General features: G+C 39.6%; 1 protein-coding gene across 1 annotated transcript in view; it reads right to left on the reverse strand.

The window, feature by feature from the left end:
- LOC149084441 (uncharacterized) overlaps positions 1 to 13,175 on the reverse strand; it is a 28,745-nt gene extending 15,570 nt beyond the window's left edge. Inside the window, exons 1-3 of the mRNA XM_089234834.1 lie at positions 12,930 to 13,175; positions 5,470 to 5,666; positions 1,051 to 4,218 (exon numbers count right to left, since the gene is read on the reverse strand). Of these exons, the coding sequence (XP_089090960.1) occupies positions 1,051 to 4,218; positions 5,470 to 5,666; positions 12,930 to 13,026 (3,462 nt within the window). The 5' untranslated portion in view covers positions 13,027 to 13,175. The remainder of the gene's footprint in view (positions 1 to 1,050; positions 4,219 to 5,469; positions 5,667 to 12,929) is intronic.
- Positions 13,176 to 18,311: the final 5,136 nt, after the last annotated feature.

Here is an 18,311-nt window from a genome sequence, read left to right on the forward strand (position 1 = left end):
GATGCATATTTAGAAATTTCCCAGAATGGGGGAAAATTTTCTTTTAAAAAAAAGATTTTTTATGAGCAAGGCCACAGCAAGAGGGGGGGGGGGGACTACACAGGCTCGGTCCCTCCTTGAACTGTTAGAAAATGGCTGATTTTTATGGAATGACATAGTTAAGTAAAGGTAATTTGTTCATAGTTAATATGTTTTTCATAGTTAAGGTAATTTGGTCCCCAACCCCCCAAAAGAAATTTCTGGACATGGTCCTGTTTACGAGGTGCATGTATGGTTAAGAGTGGTAGTATTATGACTCCAAAAACAGAGGCTCTTTTTTCTTAGTTCCCACCAATATATCTGCACATCGGAGGTAAAGGACATCATGTGCCAAAAAGAGAAATTTTACAACAGAACCATTTAAAGATTTTTTTTTGTATGTCTTTCTATGGAGCTTGCTTGTTTTATAAAATATGAATATCTGTCATTTATTGAAATAGGACTCAAGTGTCCTGTACCTCCGTGAAGTGTAATAAAAGTACTGCCAATTAATAGTGTTATCCCAATACTGACGAAAATCAACGTAGTGCCCATTACCTATAGTATACAGTCAGTGTTATCTGAAAAAATAATTTTCAAGAGTAATTTCACTCTATAAAAATTTAAGGGGTAATTTTGTAAAAAGGGGGGTAATTTTTATAGTTTTTTTTTAATTGCCTAAAATCTGAAGGAGTATTTTCACTTTTCAATGAAATTTGGAGGAGTAAAATTGAATTTTGATGCGTGAATCATGCATATAGATATGTATATTGGCAAACACTGTAAACAGTACACTCTTGATAATCCGGCTGTGTGCTAGTCTGGCATTTTTAGGTGGGTTTACAAACATAACTGCATGCCTGTTACCTAAGTTTACATTATTTGAGAATGGGCTTTTTCAACTAACTTCCAGGAATCCAGTGAGAGAGAGAGATTTTGGTAATCTGTAATCTGATGTATGCTGGATTAATGCCAGTCTACTGTACATACTAGGCATGTATAAACACGTAAATAAACAGAATGACATTTTACTTCATTCCTCAACTCCTTGTTCTCCTGTTGACATTGGGTGAGTGCGAGAAGTGTTTCATCTCGCTCCCTGTGGAAATTCTGAGCTTTGAGGTACATGTCTTTGCTGCTTGCCAAAATCTGATCAACATCAAGGGAACCGGATTCGTTGTTTGGAGAAGCGGAACTTCCTAGTATGACCTTGGACAAGTCATTAATTTTCTCTTCGAGAGATTCAACACTAAATTCTTTTTCTTTCAATGCCATGTTCAAACGTTCATTCATGTCTCTCAGTAAATTCAATTCGGACTGTTTATCGCTTAGTTTGTCATTTAACAGTTCTTTCTCCTTCAACGCTTTCTCTATGTCCAGCTTTTTTTCTTCTAACATTTCACTCAGATTTTTATTAGCTTTCTTGAGTTCAGCTATTGTTTTATCAAGTTCGGATGATGTAAGTTTTATGGATTTGAGATTTTGTGATAGATCATGTATCATGCTGTCTTTTTCATTAATAAGCTTTTCTTTACTCGTTATGGAAGACCTGAAGCCTTCTATATCGCTCAAAAGTTTGGAATGTTCATCTGCAGCAAGCATTACACAAGTGTCTGAGTTAATTTGCTGGAGCAACTCATCACGTTTATGTTCGGCTTCTTCAAAATGCTGCTTCAGTTCAGAAACTTGTTGCTTCAACACGATCGTCTCATTTTGAGTTGCGATAAGAGTTTTCTGTTTCTCCTCATACTGCTGGGATACTGAAGAATACTGTTGTTGTAACAAGTCGAGTTCCCGATTTCCAGAGTCTAGTTCTGCTTTCAGTGTCTTGATCTCAGCGAGCTGACTTCTACACTCTTGGTCCTTGTTGTTGTAACTGGACATGATTTTATCCCGATTCGCCTTGAACTGAGTAATCTGCTTCAGTAGGTCTTCTCTTTCACCTATAAGGTTCTGAACCTGATCGGCACCGGAACATGACTGCTTCACAATTTCAGACAGAGAATCGTTTTTCTGCTTAAGAGCTTCTATTTCGACATCTTTACTACGAACTAACTCACTGAGGTTCTTAAGAGCTTCTCGAGTCAAGTCGGGATCCAAACCGTTTTCTCTACAATCTTTAAGGTCCTTGTTATCCTGTTGCAATTTGAACAGTGCTTGCTTCTCCGAAGCAACAATGCTAGTCAAGCGATGCACTTCAGACTTCAGCGAGCTGCATTCCCTGGATTTATCGCTGAGTACAGACAGCAACCTATTCTTCTCTAGATCCAAAGTCTTAAGCTTTTCTTGGAGTATCAGCTTATCATTATCACAGACAGACATACTGAGCTGTTCTTGTCCTCGATCTACATGCACTAAATTATTCTCCTTCACTTCCACAGAGTTTTTTGTTTGTTTCTCAGTTTTGTACACTGCTATATGTTTCTCCATGTCCAATAACTTTTGTTGAAGGGAACTCACAGTCCTGTTTAGTGATGTGATATCTTGCATTTTCGTGAACACAGTTTTCTCCAATGTTGACAGAACGGTTTCACGATCCTGTACTGACTTGGTTAAATTCTTGGAGATATTTATCTGCTTTTCTAATTGGCTCATCAAGTTAGATTTCTCTTGTTCCATCTGTTCCATAAGGCTGTCGGCGTTAGTAGCAGCTTTCTGGAGCTCGGCCCTGAGTTCTTCACATTTACAAACAGCATCAGTTTGCTGCAACACAGATGTTTTGGATTCACTAGAAGTTTTTTCTTTATTTGTGAAATCGATGATTTCACGTTTGAAGCTTTCATTGGACAATGACAGTTTTTCTATGACATCTTTGCTGCGAATACATTCCAGGCAGTCAACGGGTTCGGTTTGACTAGAGAAGGAACTTACAATTTTTTCAGATTTCACTTCAGCTTCCCGATCTGATTCAGACAATTTCTCATTCAGAATTCTATTCTCTTCCAAAACAGCATCATATTCAACTTGATTTTCATGCAATTTCTTGGTCAAGCTCTCGTTGAGTTTTTTGAGTTTAGTTACATTTTTATTAAAATCATATTCAGTATTTTTCAACTGTTCAGACAGATCAGATATCATAGAGTTCTTTTCAGTGATAAGCTCTTCTTTGCTAATTACAGACGATTTCAGGTTTTTTGCGTCATTTATTAGCTTTAAATATTCATCGTTAACTACCATTTTAGAACCAGGGTTCATACAGTCGAGAATTGGTTTTGGTTCTTCATCGGGATCTTCACAAGACGTTGTGACACCATAAATTTCATGTTTCAAGAGACGTATTACAGTCTGGGCTTCGAGAATGGTGGCTGCATCTCTTTCTGCTTTCTGGAAAGCATTTTCATAACTTTTGTGCAAAAGGTCACGTTCCTCAATGGTGGCTCCAAACTCTGTCGTTAAGTGATCCATTTCTTGTTTTAGTCTTTCATTTTCCAGTGAAATTTGTTTCAGGTTTTCTTCTTTGCCAGCACAATCCTTACAATCTGCACATTCCGTCTGGCAAGAAGCTGAAAGCATGTTGTCAACTTGAATTTTTCCTTTGGAGAGCAAATCAGCTAATTCCATTTCAAGATGATCGTTCATCATAGACACTTCAAGAAGCTTTGATGAAATTTCCTCGCAATGAGGACAGCCGATTCTCTCTGTTTGACAAAAAGTTGAAAGAGTATGGTTTGAAAACTGTGATGAATCTGTTTGGCAGTGCTGCGACATTGAGTCTGATTTCGCTCCCACAATGTCCATACTGCATTGCGTTCCAGCATTATTTTTTGCAGATCTTTCAAAGACTGTATCTGCCATCTCTTTCAGGAAAGGATGCAATGGGTGCTCGTGATCACATATAAAATTCAGATAGTCGATATAAGCATTGATTTTGGTCACCGATTCAAGTACATCCGGTTCCGTCACACGACCACTGGTTCTCAGTTCATCATTTATCTTCCTCAATTTAACAATTTGGTCCTTAATGGCACTTTTTCCATGGCGATCCTTGAATGGCATCAGAAGCAAGAGTACATTTATATTTTCCAAAACGCTTTTCGCATCAGAAGTGTTCAACTTGTCGAGCTTGTTTAAAGAATTGAAAAAGGATGAAGTGTTTGATGACTGTTTACTTTCAGACTCCTTTTTGTGCAATTGGGACTTCAGAAGCTTGTTTTCCGCAGCCAGCTCAGACTTTCTTTGAAGCAATTCGTCCATAGTTTCCTAAATTGAATACAAAACCAATTTAGATAGACAAGTAGTAACAATTTGAGAAATACTGTATATATATACTCATGTATAAGCCAATCCCCCTCCCATTAATTGAGAACCACCGAAACAATAGAAAAACTTGTATATAAGCTGATCCTAGACACATTTTGAAGGAAAAAATTTACATTTCTACGATATAAAAGTTTTTTACAATAAAAATGATCAAACCTTCCAAATATTTTTCCTCTTCCCTATCTCCCTCTCCAGTTTATGAGACCACATTAAAGCATTTTTCTATTGCATCAATGGTTACAGCATGGGCAAAAAAAGCATGGTTGAACAAAATGCTGTCTGCTGGCTGGATATATGAGATGGCTGTCGTTAAAGGGCCACAAACTGTTGTAATTATCGTGTGCTGTGTGAATTAATACTTTTTTTTTGGAAAACCCCCTTTCACGTAAGACAGTCTTGATGCAGGGTCTCACCTGAGCACTGCCTCTGGGCTCCTTGGTGCATGAGGGGACCTTTGATGATCTTGCGTAGCAATGACTATAAATATTGTGTCCAACTTGTAGGCGTCTCAGTAAATTGATAGGACCGGAGGCCACCATGATACTGAAACATGGCATCGTTTTCATGTGCCGAGTTGAACCCACTTTGCGAGTCAGAATTAGAGCACTTTGCTGGGGGGGGGGGGGAAACATTGATAAAACTAGGGGTGAATTTTTTTCTTTAAAAACTGACTTGTGTATAAGTTGACCCTCTAAATATATGAAAGACTTTCTGAACAAAAAAACTTCGCTTATACACAAGTATATGCAATATAAAAAATTTAAAAAGCACTTGAAGTATGTGGGATGTATGCAGCTGCAGGCAATAAAATTCAACACAGCACACAAAAATGATCATGAGTGGAAATTCAGTCAAACTTGGTTATATCAATATCGAAAATTTTTGAAATTTTTATCAGGGTATTGTCACAACCAAGGTTTCCAAAAGTGAGTGACAGAATGATTTGATGAATGAGTTAATGAGTGAATTTTTTGAAGCATTATCATGTTGTGAATTGCATGGTAGTGAATTGTTGGCAATGAATTTTCCGCATATACATTATATAATCAAGTCTAACTAAATTCAAAGACAGGCAGTGGTGAAATTTAAAATGGTTTCAACTCAGACAAAATTGCATATTATAAATTATGTAATAAATTTTAAACTTTTTTATCGCAACCAATCCTCATGGCAATCGAACTGGTACTTCACCTGGTACTGTTCATCCAGAAGTATGATTTTATTTTCCAATTCCTCCTTCTCAGCAGTCAGCTGGTCAATCAGCAGGTCCTGATCTTGATGCAGGACCATATTACTGGTTGATTGTTCATTCATTAGATCATCGTCATCATACTCTAGCCTCTCTGCAGCTCTTTCGGTCTGTGCCTCAGACAAAGATATTTGCCCAACTGAAAAATATTTGCATATATTAATATCAAAGAAATATAAACATATAGTCATCAAAAACAACAAAACAAACTCTGAGACATATGGTTAATTTTTTTCTTCAGCATAGACTTTTAACGTTATTGCCAGGGCCAAACTTAGGCAGGTGTGAAGGGTGCAGCTGCACCAGGTCATTAAATTTTAGGGGGGGGCCGCAAAATGAATAAAAATCCTCTGATTAAATGAGCATGTTTGCTCTTGCAAGAAACAGGCCTTGCTCCAAGCCAAGAGTACAAACGGATTTGATGCTTCCAGGTGCTGAACTAGAAAGAGCACTGAATCCTTCCTTTAACTACATATTTAAAATAAATGTGGGGGGAATTGGATGTGCTTGCCTCAGCTGAGAGTACTTACTTGCAGCTCTCTGTATATAAATAATCTGTTGTCTAGCCCTGACCTCTATTATGGTTCCCTATGTACAGATATTTGCTATGCCCCCCCCCCACATGTTGCAGCAAAGAGGGTCCCTAGACTGTGATGTTTGGCAGGTCCCTGGACAAATATTTTGCATGGGTCCCTCTATGGTGAATTTATAAGGTGAAGAAACAGAATTAATAAGAGTCGTTGCTTTCACCGGGCGGGACCTAAAACCCACCTTCTTGGGTGGGGGGGAGGGGGTATGATTATTATTCAATTGCTCGAGAGCATACTTACAATGTCTCATTGGACAATAGGTCCAAATTTATTCTCAAGTGGCATATTTATTTCAAATATAGTATAAAAAATTATACGAAGTAAACAGTTTGATAGTAGTTATCGAGGGTGCTAATATAAACCTGGAGTGTGATAAAGTGCTGATGATGCTGGAGGGATCGAAAAAAATCATTATAGAGAGCAGCAAAGCTGGTTTTTGCACTGCGCCGCAAAATACTTAAGCCCATTGCCCAGTTATTGTTTATGCTGTGCACTGATAGATTGGAATGATCCCATATTGATTTCCTATATGCAGCCTAAGACTGGCTATTATTCCATAAACGAGGTTGTAGCCATATTGGCAGGGTTTTTTCCCCTGATGTCAATAGTTTGTCTCTGCGCTTTGGCTTTTCCAAATTTTTTCATTAGTGATGAAAAGTTTTTCAAGCCAATGTGCTATTACTATATTTTTAATGCCATTTAAAAATTTTTTTTCGCCATGAACATCTTAGCTCTCTTGTGTTACAGTGCTTAAATATGAATCTGTAGCTCATTAATATTTCTATTTTTTTCACGAATGAATATTCTCGAATTTGATGAAAAAATAACATAGTTTTTAGTAGAAGTCGGTCTCATACGAGCGGAAGAAAGCCCAGTTTCTTGTGAAAAATTTGCTTCTAGAATAGTTTCAAACAGCAATCCACACAAACAATTTGGTTGGCATCGATTGATTTTTGGTGTTATTTTTTGTATTTTGTGTTTATTTTGAGGTCAATTTCTACCATAAACAAGATCTGGTTGAAATTTTCTATAGTAAGCACATAAATTTGCCTGGTAGAGCTTTAAAATCACTTGAGATGCTTTGACAGCCTTCCTTGCACACTGTCTACGTCACTCTTTATGTCAAGGGTATTCAACCTTTGGGAGAATACGGTCACTTACTGATTTGAAAATGAAATCTGGAACATCACCACAGTTTACTCTAGTGATATATAATTGTGCTGCGGATCCCTAGTGATCTATAAATGTGCCGTGGGTCACTTAAATGCTCTGTAACTAGCAAGTGTGCAACACTAGCATGCATCACAAGTTGCTCAAGTGATCTATAAATGTGTCACTGCCACTCTAATGATGATGGGGGAACTGTCAGAGCTCCTACTCAAAAAAGTAGGAGGGGGGTCCTACTAGTGGGAGTCCCCATCCTACATTTCCCTTTAAAGTGAACCGGATGTGTTTTACTGCATTTTCCGTCTTTTTTTTTTTAAGGGATTTGTTCAAAACACACTATACTGTTCAATGCCAGTGTAATGACAAATTGCTTCGACAAATGAAGCACTTTTATTTCTAGCTCTTCGCAGAGCTTTGTATATGCCTCTGTACATGCCCTAAAAATACAAAAGAAAATTGAATGCTATTGGGTAGCATTAGAATCACTAAACCTAGAATGTGCCTACGTAACCAGCTGCTTTGTTACGCAATCTGTTGTTTTACCTTTAGGGGCCATTGAAGTATTAAGTCAGCAAAGTTTTATAAATTTTTGACCCCGTCAGCAAAATTTCGTCAGCTCCCATACGTGGGGGGGGGGGGAGCCTCGTGTACCCCCCAAGAAAATCCAAAATTTATTCTTTTAATGAGAAAAATATTCAAAAGAAAATACCTTTATACGTCATTATAATCTCAATTTCTGTTAATTTCAATGCTATTTGAAGGCTAAGAACTCAAAACTTCCTTTTTAAGAAGTTCATTGTGATCCTACCTCTAAGCCATATACGCCCCTTGGCCTGCAGAACAAATTTGGCCCTGGGGGTTATCTGATGTGGCCCGCCTCTCACACCTAATTTTGTAAAAATTAACAAAGGTGCACATTGTGTCTTAAGTGACTCACAACAATTCCAGATCAATTAAGAAATCTGTGACACATTTAGAGATCCCTTGAGTGATGTGGCACAGTTTTAGAGCGCTTAAGCGGCCCTAATGCAGTTCTACATCACTCAAGTTACTAGCGGCACATTCCCAGACTACTTAAGTGATTCGTGGCATAATTATGGATCACTTGAGTGATGTGCAGCGCAGTTCCAGATTACTTGAAGGATCTGCGTAACCTTTCAAGATCACTAAACACTAAAGCGGCACTATAGAGGAATTATCAATGGGGAGAATGTCAGTTCAGGTGCCCACAAACTAGAAAAATATTTTTCCTCGTTTTTGGCACACAGAGATGCCATTACAAATATTTCCTATTTTTATAAAGGGTAGTTGATGACGTAAGCATCATTCAAACCCTCCTCTCACCCTCTTGTCATCGAAAGTCAGCAAATCGGAACCCCTATTGATGCTGACGTGATACTTGAATGACCCCATATACAAAATGTGCACCATAATTTTGAATGGTGAATGCTAGTTACTGTCCAAGATTGCGAAGAAGTAAATATAAAATTACTTTCCCATACAGGTAGAAGTTTTTAATGACTACTCTACTCGTTGAACCCTCAAACTAAGCAAATTAAACCAAATGGTCCACATACGCCCACCCAAATAACCTTGAAAATGAAATGATATTTTGCTTTAGCAGAATCATTAATTGCAATCTAGTACATTTGTATTATTCAGTGATAAATCGATGATTCCCTCCTTAATTAAAACCACCTGTTATAAAACCTATAAACATTCATGGAGATCTTGTTTCTCAATGTGTTTGCTGCTCACAATGACGATAAGTTTACGAGATCACGCTTTCTTGGTCAAATTGTTTTACCAAAACAGAAATTTTGCAGTAACTGCTCTACGGAAACATTGGACTTGGAAGAGGATTTGAAAAGGTCCAATGAATGTTAAAACCTTTGGAGTATGATAATGAAATTTGAAACCACAGGACCATTGGCTGTTCGTCCTGGAAGAGGAAGAAAACCTGTTTCGATAGACACAGTGCAGGAGGTTTCTCTTCAGATGGAAGAGGACAGAGCTTCAAATTCTCGTGGTAGCAGTAGTGTCAGGCATGTAGCACAGGCATTGGATAGGCCACATTCAACTGTCCATAAGATTATGCAGAAAATATCCTCCGATATTATCCGTACAAACTTTCACTTGTGCAGCGGTTGCTGATCATCATGATTATCATGCTTGACTCTGGCTCTCGCTGCAGTTTCTAGCTCGTGTTGAGGTCGATTCAGAATGGCCTTGGAATATCCTCTGGACAGACGAAGCACATTCTCACTTGAATGGTGCAGTCAATACTCACAACTGCCGAATTTGGGAACTAGAAAATCTGCATGCTGTCTTAGAGGTTCCGTTGCATTCACCAAAAGTGACGGTATGTTGTGGATTTACTCCATCATTTATTCTTGTTTCCTACTTCTACGAGGAGTTAAGTTTTACAGGTCCAGTGACATGTTCGATCACTAGGCATGTAGATTGTTCCTGCTCTGCAAGCACATCACTACCTTGCAGACACACTCTTTATGCAAGATGGAGCTCTTCCACACATTGCAGTGTGTGTTAAGAGGATGTTCTTAAAATACATTTTACAGAAGAACGTGTCATCAGCCAGCAACTTCCCTAATCTATGGCCTCTCCAATCCCAGAACCTTAATCCATGAGATTTTTGGCTTTGTGGACATTTGAAACATCTGGTAAGTCGTGACAATCCAAGAACTTTACCTGACCTTATAAAGGCAGCATTTCACACCACGTGCTGAACATTTTCCCACACACACACTTCTATTAGTTGTGGAACATGCCACCTTGTGATTTCACATGGTATCTGAAAATGATGGCTATCATGTGGAATATGTTTTGTTGAAGTAACAATTGTAAAAGTGTGAATGTTTGCCTAAATGTACCATTTCTTAATAAATCGTCTTCTGGTGGTGACACATGCAACTAATTTTTTCCTCCCGAAACAAATTCCCATCACTTCATGAAGTCCTCCACAAAATTTCACACTTTTCTGATGACTGATTTTGCCTGTAGGCTACTTTAAAATAGGGTCTTTTAATTATGGATGCCCTGTATTTATACGCCCCTCTGTTATCACGAAAATATATTTCATTGGCGTCAAACTTTTAAAAAGAGGAAGGAGGAGAAATCAATTGGGCCAGTTGACTGGTTAAGTCAGTCTCCCAAACTTTTTGTTCTATTGTTCCCTTCTTCTGAAATTTTTCTCTCATCTCCCCTGACTCAAGTGAACCCATAGGACCCCATGTTATATTTGTAGCTTCTATTGCCCCCCCCTCCCGGACAGCCCTCTGCTTTCTAGGTTACTCATTTGGTCATTCACATGCTCACACACAGTCTATGTTATCTATGTTATTCTTTTGATTGTTCATTGACCATGTCACTCACTCTCTAGGCAGAGGGGATTTACGGTTTCTCCTCCCTTATGTCGGGTGTCTATGATTACTGGAATGGGTGGCATAGAGTTTAGATATTCAGAAAGTTACCGAATGTGGCACCTTGGTTACGTTTATTTTCTCTGGGCTTGCCAACTTAGTCGACTAGGGCTTTGAACCTACTATGTGAAATAATAGTAATGGCAACGTTAGAAAAATGTGTATATATTTTTTCTTCTGATTTAATCCTAATAAGGTTCAGGAGCCTCAAGATGATAATAACGGTTCACAAAGTTGGGCCCAGCTAACACATTTATTGATTCACAAATATTCCAATACATTTGTATTGCGATAAACCTCTGCATTTCTTATTCATTTTTTATTATCTATGTTCGGAGGTGATGGGGTCATGGACCATCATGACAAAATAAAAGTCAAATCACATCTCCAGGGATTTTACTATGCATGTTCCCTCTTATCTCTCATTTGTATATTCGTGTACAGGTATGTTAGCGATTGGATGAAACGTTTTCCGCACTATCATATTGCTGAACTTGTCATTTTGCTTTTATCGTGTGGTACTGCTGCTGAATATTTTACTTGCAGTGGCATTTCAGCTGTGCGGTCGTGTGGGCATCGCGCTAGACACTCGTCCTGAGGATCCAGGTTCTAACCCTGCCGACGGCACAATGGGTAATCAATTTTCAATTGGTTAGCACTAATTTCCCCGTTGTTTTTACGGTGTTAAACTGCTTCAGTTGGGCAGAGTCTTCGCAATGATTTCGAACCTGTGGAATTTATTCTCTGTTGAATTTGATAATTCACATTTTCATTTTATTTTGAGTAGTAAAAGTGTACTAGCTGCAGTGGTGGTCGATAAGTGATAGTGACGGACCCACATCGTGAGGACCCGGGTTCGAACACCACTGTTGCCATAGTGGTGGTTAATTTTCTGTGGTTCCTAACTTTGAGGCGCAAATGCGAGCCTATCTCCCATATAAAAGTCTTGTCGCAGAGAGCGACAGACCTACAAACGGTACAAATGTAATTCAATCATTAAACTTCTGAAATATAAATGGCAGCACTGAAAAATCTGGTACTAGATACACACTCAGGGTACAGATGCAGTATAATCCAGATCGCTAAGGGGACTATAAGTTACCAAAGCTGGCATAATGGTGCTAGGTTGCTGAGTCTGGATACCCAGATAGACTTATGCTTTGATCAGTTTATTATTTCAAAGAGTGTTTTATATTTATAATATACCGAGATTATTTATTTATATACTATTCTCCAAAGCAGAATGTTTTGCATTGTACTGCAACGAGCCTTCGACTAACTGGAAATGTTCCACAGTTCCCATAATAGTGTTTTCTACATTTTTCTTAAAATTCTTCCCGATTGTTCTGCGACGTACGTCACTTCGGCATATTCTGCTTTGGGGCTATTATTTATATTAGTGTCAGTTTCCACTTTCATGTTTTCTATGCTGGTGATTTATTTTTTAGCGTCTACAGTCAGTTACAGCTTTGGTGACTTTTCGTCTGGCTATTATACCTGTTTGGCACCAGAAAAAAGTCGCCAAGGGGATCTGGATTATACTGCATCTGTTGCGACCAGAGTTGTGGTCTGTTTGAAATAAATAAAGTATCCTCTATTTAATTCTGTGGATGCCCTTTGAAATATTTCAATTTAAAACATGGATTATTACTGCGCTGTGGAGAATGAAAAAAGGACAATACAGTTGTGATTTTCATGTTTATATGTTCGTATCTGCGCGAATGTTTGTGTCTGTACATATGTTTATACTCTGCGATATTGAATTATAAAAATATATATATATATAAAACTAAGTGAGAGGATAAGTAAAAGCTTTTGTTTTATTTCCCAATGTTATGTGCAGAGAACAAAGGACACCTTTATAAGTGATTACCAAATTTTAAAGTTGTGGGGCGGGGGTTGGCAAAAAACCTAATTACAGCCCTGGTAATGCGAGGGGTTGCAACCCGAGGTCTTGGCACCCATGATAGTAGCTTTGCTCCGTTTTCACCACTGGAATAATTTTTCGTGTAATAAAAACTAGAGAAGAATTCTCTGTGTGAGCCATACAATAGGGGGCTTATACAGCACACAGGGCTAAAAACACATGTACTGTACTTAACATTCACACTTATAGCCCCTTGCGCTTTAGAGCACCCTCATGTAATTATTTTTGAACATTAAAGAGCACACAGCTGCAACATGACACGAACGACGAGACCATACCATCGAGGAACGAGCTGCCAATGTTTTCGTTGACAGCCTTGCCGATGTCCTGCAGCTTGCCCGATATCGAAGAAATGTGTTCGCCCAACCAAGACATGGTTATCTAGTTACGATGCACCATCCGTGATACATATATCTTGGAGGTATCACCCATAAAAACACGTGTCAACTGTCGATCTGCCACTACTGCCCTCGATTCACCAAATTTATGTAAACAAGGTTTACCCTGATTCGCATGAGGACTGACTAGTTGTACGTGTGTACCTTTAATTCCATTTATCGGAACACGTCAACGCTTTTTCGAATGTAGCGCCATCTCTGAGGTACCGGTTGAAATAAAAGAAACAAAACGATTTCCACACATCGTGCTGATTTACTACGGTAAATAAATAGAAATTCACCCCAGGGCCGTAGCGTGCCTTCTGGGAGCCCTGGGGCATGGCCCCCACAAGGGGTGGGCTGACAAGGCTCCAGCCCTGGGGCCCGGGACGATTTTCATGTTTTTTTGCTTTTTCACGCTATAAATTAATCATAAAGGGGCCCGTGAAAGTGTGGTCGGGGGCCCCCACAAAAGATCCCAGCCTAGGGGCCCCTGCTCTAGGATGTGGGGACCATGCCCTGGGGTGGACTTTTTCTTCGAACCCCCCTGAAAAGGTTACGCTCAGAAAAATGAGGGTTTGGGGGGGCATTCTGATCGGGGCCAAGTTGCCTCAACGTAGTTACGGGCGTGAATTCCCCTCACTTACAGGCCCGTAGCCAGAAATTTCGTTTGGGGGTGGGACCAAAGTGATAAAAAAATAGATTTGGCCGTCTTTTTCCTCACATTTCGGGGGAACCAGATCTCAGAAGCCCCCCCCCCCCTCCCTCCACGGCCTTGCCTCACTATTTCCTTAAAAATATACAGTAGATATTCTTCATCACTATTCTGTGATAATGTATGTATCTTCTGTTGCCCAATTCTCCTCCCGAACAAAATATATAAAATCGGATCGGGGCTAAAAAGCCCCGAAATCATTCTTCTCACCGGGCCCCTCGTCCGATATGGGCGGTCCTGGTTCTGGTCTTTCTCTTCAACCTGAATAGATCCGACACCGATGTCAATATGTATGCCAGTGGTTCTTAAAGTAAGTGTCCAGACCCCCAAGGGGAGTTGTAATGAGCACCATTCCACACATCAATCACAACAATGAGCAGAGAAGATAGTTAGGTCGAAATCTTTGGTAAGTTCTCGAGGATGCCTTTTCCCTCAAGGGATGACAGGGCTTCAGTCCTGGAGCTCAGGGTCATTTCTTGTTTTACGCGCTATAAATTTACTATAAAAGGCAAGAGGGAACAAAGACCACCATTACAAAATTATCGAATTTTAAAGTTGAGGAGCCGGCAAAAATCATAGTTACGGCCCTGTAGAAGGGCCCCGTGAAAGTCTGGCTTGAGGGTCCACCAAAGCTCCCAGCCTGCTAGCCCTGCTCCAGGACGTGGGGCCAATGCCCCAAGCCAGGACTTTTCCACGACCTCTTTTGTAGCAAATTCATAGTGTGAAAAAAAGAAAAAAATAACCGCCCCGAACCCGTTGGCGAGAGTAGATCGTTCGTGAGGAGGCCATGATTGCATAGCTAACGTAAGGGCATCATGAATAAATAGCAAGGGAGCCGCTTATGAATTATCGATTGCGCGGTAAGAGGAACTCTTTTTTTATCGCTAGTGTAAGGTAGCCTCGAGTACCGATCACTTACCCTACATATAGGGCAGCGGTTCTCAACTGGTGCTCCGCGGAGTCCTCGGGGCTCCTTGTACACTCTCCAGGGGCTCCGCGACTGCTCGAGAAAAATAAAAAAAACAGTAAAATTTAAAAAAAAAATTATAAATCCTTTTAAGTAGTAAAAATAAATAAATAACTTTGATGAATAATTAAGAAATGGGCCTTCGGGGCTCCGCCGTAGAATTTTTTTTACTAAAAAGGGCTCCGCGCGCGAGTCAAAAAGGTTGAGAACCCCTGCTATAGGGTAAGGGGGTTGCTGGACAAATGATTACTTGAGCAAAGGAACCTCGGGGAAATAATCACTAGAACAAATTCACTGAGATATTCGAATTCAAAAATCGTTGGAAAGATGGGAAAGAACAGCATAAATGAGGAAAAGAGGGTGTTCGTTAGTTCATATAGCTTCCCCCCCCCCTATTTTCCCAGATTTTTGAATTAATATATCTCAGCGGATATCGCACTTGGAAACATGGAAATTTTTTATTGGTTTCAGGATAGACGGGGGAACAATTTTATAATTGGAAGTTAGAGCACAGGGGATACTGCATAAAAATTTATATTTTATATTTTATGTCACAATGTATTTCCACTCTTGAAACTGGTATAAAGTGATTTCTGAACACATTTCGATCATTTTTTTAAATTAGAACCATACCTCTACGACGAACGGTTGATGAGATAAAGGACGCATTTGGACTTACAGGACACCCGGTATATTTGTAATAATATATTGATTTCCCATTGAATGTACAGTGCAAAAAGTTTTTAAAAGATTTAGTTCGATTCTCGAACCACTAGCATAGAGCTCTATAGTCTCACTCCTGTGGGTACCTCAGAAGTGTCCCAACATTGCAAGGGTTCCACATAGGGATACCAGACATCTTGTGTTTAAAAAAAAATGCCGTGGTGAAGTTTCATATTGTCCTGTATTTTAATTTCAGACAAGGAAGACATTTCAAATCACTCTACTCTGTAATCGTAAAAAGTGAAATCGTTTCTCTCTGTATCTCTCTTCCGAAGGAATTTATTATCTTTATAATGTTCTTTCAACCGTAACACGATCCTGATTTACAACTTACTGGAAGAGTATCGAAGGGCTATTTATTTTAGATCAGGCCTTGGCAACCTATGACCCACGGGTCAACGAGTGACCCATTTCATAATTTCAAGTGGCCCACTTGAGTTCCGAAAATAAAGTATAATTATATTCGGGTATATAAAGTATATTACCCAGGACCGCATTAACCATCAAGCAAAATAAGCACGTGCTTAGGGCATCAGTACAAAGGGGGCACCACAAAAGATATCAAATGGTATTTTTTTTTTAATATACAATTTTTTTTCAACATCGATCATCCGATAGAAGATCCTAAAATTTTAAGAACACTTGATTGTATTATAGTTGAAGCAGGGGCGTCGGAAATGTTTCGAACCTGTGGGTGCTCGTCTTGAGCTTTATATTGGAAATTACGATTTCTCAATAAATTCTGGGGGTGCTCAGACCCGTGCCACAAATCACCGTGGGTGCTCGAGCACCCACAGCACCCCCGGCTCCGACGCCACTGAGTTGAAGATCATTATCACAAGCATGGCACAAAATATGAGAAACTAATGATATTGCAAACTAGAGACTTCACATTATTTTGCTGAGTTTTTTGGTTAGTTTTTCACAATTTTCATAAAGTACGCCCAGGGCTGGTTTAACATTATTATACGCCCACATACGAAGCGATTTTTCTGAGAGAGGCACTACTACCTAGCTAAAAATTCCTACCTACCTATTTGTATATTTACTCTTGAAAATCGGACCCAGATATAATTGTCACTTGACACCCCGGTGCCAGAAGTGCCCAGATGGGGGCCCACGCAGTAAACCAAGTTCTACAGAATAAGGACATAATTTTTGTGGGTCATTAGTGGATCAACTGTGTAGTTTGATCTATATAAATACAAATACAACGCCACAACAGGCAAACTGCCCAACGAGGTGGCTGACTTAAGAACATCATGGATCCCCGAGCCATTTTTTGGAGGCCCTATCTACTACTGCTACACCACACATGCACCCCGCTCACACATCCCCCCCCCCCGCGGAATCCCCAACGAATCGGTACATGCGGGAATGTGCGTGTACGTGTAGTGAAACCTGACGTGATGTTTTTTTGTTTCCCTGTAATGCTTGTTATGTGTAGTGCTGCCATCTGCCACCAGTTTTTCTAACTATGAGTGAAGTGTTATGATTGAATGATTTATCGTTGTAGGACTGTTGCTCTCTGTGGCGAGACTTTTTAACGGGGAGATCGGCTCGCATTTGCGCCTTGAAGTTGGGAACCACAGAAAACCAACTTCAGCCGACCACCACTGTGGGGTTCGAACCCGGATCCTCGCATCGCGAGTCCGTCACTATAACCACTCGACCACCACAGTGGAAGTAAAAGAAATTCTACCAGGTGTAAATTACAAACTTGAGAAAGTATCTAAAAGAAAAAATACTCAATATATAACGGTGATTCATCAGAAATAAGATACCTATTGGCAGGGCCGCTACTGGATACTTGGTTAGCCGGGGCAACTACTCATTTAGGCACCCCCTTCCCCGTAATGCTGAAGGATAGGTTGAATGATTAAATTTGTAATAGTTTTATAATAAGCGTGGTCCACCTGCTGATACTTCATCGCAACTCGAATCATATTGAACAGACATAAGTTTTTGTCATACTTTTAAAGCGCTTCCTCATCTCTTTATCAAATATACGTTGCAATTCGATTACTGATCATTTTTCGAATTTTTTATTGCTTAATGTAAATTAATAGAAGTAAAGGAATCAAGTACTGGAATTCCCTGACCCCTCACAAAGGTGGGGCTGACAGGTAGGATCGTCTTAAGAGCATCATGGGCCCACGAGCCAAGGGATTTTTTGGAGGCCCTACCTGAAAAATTCTCGAAAAATTCAACTACGCCTCGTTTTTCTGAGGCACCTCTTCTCTTGAGGCGCCTCGGGCACGGCCCGGGAAGGGAAAGGCATGCGTTAAGACGGCACTGCCTAAGGTTCACACCAGGCGTCCTCCTTTCTCAGTTTTGAATCTGGTAACCCTATATGTAGAACCACATAATCCGTATTTTCATTCACTTATTTTTTCGAGCATCCATATTGTCCGAATTTTTTTGTGGAGAGAAATAATTATTTTTTCTACATTAAATCAATTATTGCAAATTTGCGAATTTTGGAATTTTGTTTCCGAAATTTTCATCTCATTAAAAAAATTATATTCTAAAAATTACACAAAGAGACACTCTCTCTCTCTTTTTTCTCATCATCGCATGAGTTGCCTGAAATTTCGAGATTAGATGGCAGCACCAACGGTATATAAATCAAGCTTTAGAATTTCTGTCGTCTGCTTCTCTCCAGGTTCCTTGTTTTGGACGTCTCCTTGTGTCCTGAAAAAATTACTGAACTGAGAGTTAGAACTATCAGTTCTGTTTGTGAGCTTAGCTTGTAGGGAACAGAACAAAGCGACTTCTTGTTTGTCGTCTGCTCATAAAAGGTTCTTATTTTTAGACGTCTCCTTATGCTAGAATAAAATAACCGAACTATTAGTTCAAATTTCCAGTTCTGTTTATG

This window comes from Pholcus phalangioides, unplaced genomic scaffold (genome assembly GCF_987345545.1).
Source record: "Pholcus phalangioides strain wild (caught in Gottingen) unplaced genomic scaffold, Ppha-v1.0 ptg000008l_1, whole genome shotgun sequence".
NCBI classification, from domain to species: domain Eukaryota; kingdom Metazoa; phylum Arthropoda; class Arachnida; order Araneae; family Pholcidae; genus Pholcus; species Pholcus phalangioides.